This window comes from Gouania willdenowi, chromosome 12 (assembly GCF_900634775.1).
Source record: "Gouania willdenowi chromosome 12, fGouWil2.1, whole genome shotgun sequence".
NCBI classification, from domain to species: domain Eukaryota; kingdom Metazoa; phylum Chordata; class Actinopteri; order Blenniiformes; family Gobiesocidae; genus Gouania; species Gouania willdenowi.
Window position 1 is genome coordinate 21,182,641 of NC_041055.1, and position 6,716 is coordinate 21,189,356.

General features: G+C 39.3%; 1 protein-coding gene across 1 annotated transcript; it reads right to left on the minus strand.

Annotated features, from left to right (window-relative positions):
- Positions 1 to 752: 752 nt before the first annotated feature.
- car15 (carbonic anhydrase 15) lies at positions 753 to 5,750 on the minus strand. Its single transcript, XM_028463173.1, has 8 exons — positions 5,646 to 5,750; positions 5,525 to 5,554; positions 5,282 to 5,458; positions 4,351 to 4,496; positions 4,170 to 4,262; positions 2,481 to 2,547; positions 1,388 to 1,548; positions 753 to 1,312 (listed from the first exon to the last, which is right to left on the minus strand). The coding sequence occupies exons 1-8, from the start codon at positions 5,719 to 5,721 to the stop codon at positions 1,085 to 1,087; spliced, it is 978 nt and encodes a 325-aa protein (XP_028318974.1). The 5' UTR covers positions 5,722 to 5,750; the 3' UTR covers positions 753 to 1,084.
- Between the last annotated feature and the right edge of the window lie 966 nt (positions 5,751 to 6,716).

The window sequence follows — 6,716 nt, forward strand, 5'->3', positions numbered from 1 at the left end:
GTGACACCTGTGAGCCTCATCGTAGCCACATATTTACACATACACGTTATTTATGTACAGTTGTCTGAGGATTCTATCAAACACCATCAAATAATAACGCAGAACATTGTTTTTATATTTCAGTGTACAACACGTTTAGAACCTGCGCTTTAGCAGCAGCCTGTGTTTGTTTTGGGTGTGTTATTTGCATGCTCGCACTAATGCTGTGGTAAACGCCAAACTAACACAGGTCAAACATTTACATGGTGGATACAGAAGAGGCGGCTAAAATGTGAGCTATTAGCACGGTTAAATCAAAATAAACGTGTTCAAGGCTTTAGTACTAAGCAATAATAAAGCGTTATTACTAGTAATAAGCATTAATAAGGGATTAGCATTAGTATTAGGCAATAATAACACCTTCAAATAAGTTTTATATCAAGCTTTCACAAATTTACCATTTTAAAAAAAAACTGATATAGAGGTGTATATTGGCACATAAAAGGCTTAGACGCCCACATCAAAGGTATTAAAATCTATATTTTTATTGATTAAGAAGCCTAACAAGATAACCAATAGATATTAAAGAAATGTGATGATATATATTTGTTTTTAGTGTATTTTACAGCTGATTTAGGACCTGTTATCATAAGAGATGCTAATCAAAAGCTAACACAAAAGGAAGGTTAACTTTCATTAGGTTATTTATTTCAGATCAGTAATTGTGATTAATGTAATTGAACTTTAGAAATTGAGAATGTAATTGTGACTTTTTGTGGATAAAAAAAAATTGTGATTTAATTGTAATTGACGATAAAAAATGCTGATTAAAAATGTAATTGTAACTGAAAAATGTAATTGAGCCCAATCCCTAAATGCAGGATGCAAAGTGTTCCAACTGTTAATGATGATTATTTAATGTGTTATAAGGAAGAGAGAAAAATTATACATGGATGAGTAAATTGCTAAAGCTAAAAAAAAAAAAAGCAAAATTAAACACATTTTCATTACAATCTTCACATTCCATCATCAAAAAAAAAAAATTAAAGACGATAGAAGTGTTTTTTTTTTTTTTTCTTTTTTCAAAATCAACATTAAAGTTTGTTTAAAGTCCTGCAGAAAGATGACCTGTCAGCACCAGGACATGAAGCATCATCAGCGTCCCAGCTGAGGCCAGGGGCCGCTGGGCCCAGCCTCTGACCAGTCTGGCTTCTCTGGAGGCCCATGTGACGCGGCTGAACGTTGGATGGATGTGTCTGTAGTTGTTGTGCAGAGGAGTCACCTGCTCCGCGTCCTCCTCTGTGGAGAAGATCTGGGACGTAAACTGAGCCATCTGAGCGGGAAGATCAGATGTTAGATGTTGGTTCCTCCATGCAGAAAGACCACCCTAAAACCTGTGGAGACCCACCTGAGACCATGAGATGTATATGGGGACCTCGAACAGAGTCCAGAGCACGGCTTGAGAACATGGAGGTGTGGTGAGGCTGCCATGGTAACGGTAATACTGACTCATGTTGTTCCTGGGCAGGAGGCTCATCAGTGGGAACGGCTTGATTTTGGTGGATTGACCTTCAGAATAAAGCATGTTTTAATACAACAGGGCCACGTTTGGTACTTAAATGGCTCATGTTAAGCTAAATGAACTTTTCTGTGCTTTAAACATCATAAAGTTCTACATGGGCTTCATACACATGCCTAAAGTGTGTATTTCATTGATTCCATCAATCGTTAGTTAGAGGGTGATTCGTTCCAAACACCTCGCTCCAATTTGATGACACGTTCCCACTTTGATGACGAATTTGACACGACACTGAGCTGGAGAAGCCGCGCCTCCAGGAAGCTCTCTGCCGTGATTGACATGTAAACAGACACGCCCACGAAGGTGAGCATTTCAGCGTCCTTCACACAGCGCTATGTATGTACAGTATTTTCTACAGTCTATGTATGTACCGGCGAACGCCCCGCCCCCACGCTCTGTCTCGTGTTCATAAAGCAACATGAGCTCGACTACGGAGTGGGTGGGAGGAGGGTGGGCCGTCCTCTGGCCCTATGTCACCGCGTGGGGAGGAGGAAGTCAACGTATATATACACTATATAGACACGCCCACTAATGAATATGCATAAGTAGGATGCAAATCGGCCTGTTTGTGTAGAGTTGCTAAGAAAGTGACTTTTCAGAGGCTCAAACTCTGGAAAACAGGGGAGTTTGGAAAAATAAACCTCAAATACTATGTTTTTGTGGTTCTTAGAACAAATGGAAGGATGGGTGAAAAATAGCATGATATGGGACCTTTAATATTTGGGCCAGTTTTCATTCACATCCAGATTAGTCAATGTTAACGTGCCATAATACGGCCAAAACTGGCCCAATTATGTTTTAAGTCAACCTGTTTTGGTTCATTTGGCCAAATATTTGCCAACTGTGGGCTATATTCAGTATTTACAACATTGGCCACTTTAGGCTCACATCATTGCTTGATGTGCCTACATCCGTATGTTACCTTTGTAAGCAACAGAGGAAAGCTTCTGCGATATCTGTCCAAAGTGTAAGTTGTCGGCATAAACCACCTGCAGGAAGAAATCACTCAGAATGAACTGGAACTGCAAACGTTCAGATATGGAAACCAGTTGAAGCATCAGTTTGACATCAGTGATATCATCCTTAGTGAAGATCTACTAGTGCTGAAATTTGGATGGTCTGCACTCATGCACAAGTACATTTTACTAGTGAAGAAAAACGTGTTCCTAGTAGCACTAGTGAAGACTTATATGCTAGATCACTAGTAAACACTTTTTTTGTTGCACAAATAAAAGTTTTAGGAGCACTAGTGTGCGAGTAGACCAAACTAGTGAAGAAAAATCCTTTTGTGTCACTAGGAGTATCAGTAAAACTACTAGTCTAAAAAAAACTACTGCTAACTACGAGTAGTAATAGTGAGATATTGAGCGTTCTAATAGTAAAGGTTTTTGGTGCACTAATGCGTGAGTAGACGTTACCAGTAAAGCAAAATTGTCAACTAGTCTACTAGTGCAGTGGTTCCCAAACGGAGTGCTGCGGCACACTGGTGTGCCGTGGGATTTTGTGACAACCATACATATTGCAATGTACAACTACACAAAAATAATTATTTTTTTAATAATATTAGAACACGTGCTGTAAAGGCTATTTTGCACAATAGGTGTGTCTTCAGATTTTCACATGTCCTTTGGTGTACCCTGGGCACCAAAAGTTTGGGAACCACTGTACTAGTGACCAATTTTGTGTGACTAGTACCGGCGGTTTTACTAGTTCTTACTAGTACTTCTAGTGACACAAACTTGTCGACTGGTATAGGATTTTGCTCTACTAGTAAGATGTACTCGCACACTAGTGTAGACGAGTTAAGATCGCTACTCCTCTGTTATTCGTGAACGAAAGGGGCTGAAATTTGGTAGCTATAATCTATGGATGTGTATGCATAGACGCTCGGAGCCCGATTTTTGATTTGGGGCCCAGGGAGGTCCAAGGGGCCCCAAAAGAAAAAAAAAAATTTATTTGCGGGTCAAATATTGCGACGGTTGGTGGTACCAAATCATTGGCACATACCGATATATAATTACCATGACCCCGTATGTGTCACGGAGCACCAGGGGTACTCCGGGGGCCCCATTCTTCAAATGACTACTCCTCCGTTAATGCTCCTTGAATCGGGCAGTAATTTGACAGGGATATTCTAAGAGCGGATGTCAAGAGCCTCTCGGAGACCTTTTCCGATCATTTCTAAATTAATTGGAACATAGTCGTGTGATACATCGTTTCAAAGGCAATTCAACGTAGATCACCATTTTACAGTACGTTGCACAATTTCATCTGTTTTACTCGATGGAACCGAGTCATTTCACTGAATTCTAAAGAACGTGGTACGTGCTATTCAGCGCAGAGACGTTTCTCGGGCCCGGCAGTAGTTCCTCAGAACTTGTTAGTCTACTAGTAGTACTAGTATAGCCAAAAGATTCACTATGATGACTAGTGCACCAATTACAAATGACGTAGGAGTGATTATATCCAAATCCAGCTCCCTAATTGGTTGTAATATTTTCAGAAGCCAATAGCAAACCTAAATGTGCTTTACCACCTCCTTAATACACTTGATTGGTTGGTTGATGTGACTGATATCAAATATCTTTCCATACTCAGAAAACAAACTGACATCAATGAAGAACCCCAGCACAGACAGTCCCGTGGGGTCGTCCAGGGCCACAGACACATTAGGGTGGATGGACTTCATACTGACCACATGCATCTGAAGGAAAAAAACCACATTAAAGGACAGCGTCACACACAGGCCTGAGCTGCTGTCTGTCCGTTTGCAGCTACTGACCCCACTGTACCTCCATGGGGTATCTGCGTCCATCCACCGTGTGCTCAGAGCCATTGGAAGCAGGGCCCCCCCAGTGGAAGTGCAGCTGGATGGTGTGGTAAACATCTGGAAGACCTCCACCGCTTACCGCCATGCCGGCACCGACCTGCAGGAGGACTGCCAGACTGGTGTTTATTATTAATGTCAGATTAGTTCATTAATCCATTAACAAGACTATTTAGAATGAAATACTTCAAAAGCAACATAAGATCATAATTACCTGAAATATTGAAAATACTAAACTAGATAATTTTTAAAAAATATTTCATTACATTTTATTGTCATTTAAGAAAAAAAACATTTCAGTAATTCATTTAAAGTGCATTATATGAAAATAAATTAACTGAAATAACAAACTAACTACACTACATCATTTACCGACATATTTCATTACATTTTATTGATTTCAGTTTAAAAAAATATTTTCATATTTAGTGCACTACAAGGTAATAAATTAACTTAAATAACGAATAACTAAACTAGACCATTTATATAAATAATTCATTCAAATCTAATTGAGAAAAAATATTTTAATAATTTAAATTTAAAATTCATTATGAGAATGATTTTATTTAAGAAATAACTTGCTTAAATTACATAGCTCATCTAAATGTATAATTTTCTATCATGAATAAATAAAAAAAAATGAACTAATTATTTGAACTAATTATTATATATATAAAATATACCTAGTTATTTCTTTATTCCTTAAACACATCAGTTATATAAGTAATAGATGATTTAGTGAGATATGATTTTTAAAATGAATATTTTTAATCCATTTGCTTATTTCTCATTTGAAATATTTGATGAAATTAAAATCATAAAGCATGATTCATGACTTCCTGAACAAAGTGTATAACTGGGGTATTTTGACGAATGATTTAATTAAGTGCCGTTACCAGAGTGTCCGTCGTTTCTGAGCGTCCACAAGCCCGACTGCACCGAGTCAAAACCCTCCAGACGTAAAGGTCCCAGAGAGCTGTTCCTGCTCATGTGGAGGTCCAGGTTAATGGGAGAGTGATGGAGATCCAGTAAAGGATGGCAGGAGGGGAACGAGTCCCCCCAGGAGTACGGATCTGGGAGAAGAATCAGGATGGTCGAGAACTACAGACGTACACACTTCCTCTGCGTGCTTTACTCACCACACTGAGGATCATCGTAACAGTAATCTTCTGAAATATTAAAAAAAAAAAAAAAACAAAACGGCAAAAGGTTTTCCATCATGTTGCTTAATCGACTAATTCTACAATCGTGGCCCCTCACCTGACTGAGCGCGCGCAGTGATAAACAGCAGCAGAAGAAGATGATGATGATGATGAAGAGCTGTGGTCCAAATCATCTTCGTATCCTGAAGCCGGAGCCAACAGGAACAGGTGTCGCACTGAAAACACTCCCCAAAGCTAACGTTTATATAGAGAAACGGAGGCGAAAGCAGAGTTCTGCGTGGGATCAGTGAACCCCGTCATCAGCAGTCAAGTGGTCTTTACTGATCAACAGAGTCATTGATGGAGGGGGCAGCTCGCAGCCCTCCCCTCTCTCTCTCTCTGCTGCGAGGAAGGATGGATGCCCAGTGACAAGAGCCATTCATGTGATGGGAAAGTCGGAGGAATGGGAAGCGATGGTCAATGGTCGAGCAGGAACGACTTCAGTCAGATTAGACTTTGAGGGCTTTATTGTCCTTGAGTTTGGGAAATGTTTGTGTATTCTGTTATTACAACAAAAAAAAACATTTTTATTTGTCCTACCCTTACTCCCTCTTCCCTTTTCCCTTTCCCCCTCTCACCTCGGTGTAATACTGCCCCCCTTTATATTCTTCCTTTAATACAGTTTTTCTTACCCTTCCTTAAGGAGGGCTGGTGATGGTAAAAAAAAAACAAAGAAATATAAACATTTTCCACCTCTGATACAATCAGAAAATCATTGGATTTAAACTTTGATATTAGACACATTTATCCAGGTTTTTTTTTTTTACTTATTATTTAACTGTAATGGTTAATGTGGAATCAATGTTGTCATTCTGTCACTGCTCTCTCTGCTGTAACAAAGCCTCTTTTCTTTTCCAGCAGCAGTGTATCGCTCTCTCCGAGTCGCTGCCAGGCTGCACTATATCAGCTTTCTTTAAATTATGTCAATCTTTAAAGCCTCTGTCTCACTGTGTGTGTGTGTGTGTGTGTGTGGTTGGGGGTGTCCCACTTTAATCCCACACTGACATTTTAAATGCTAAAGGTTCCTTATAAAGTTCAGTGTGTTCACAGCCATTCACGCACGACTCATCTAATCATGGTGCAGTTTATTTGGTGTTTTTTTTTTTTTTTTTTTAAATAGATGTACATT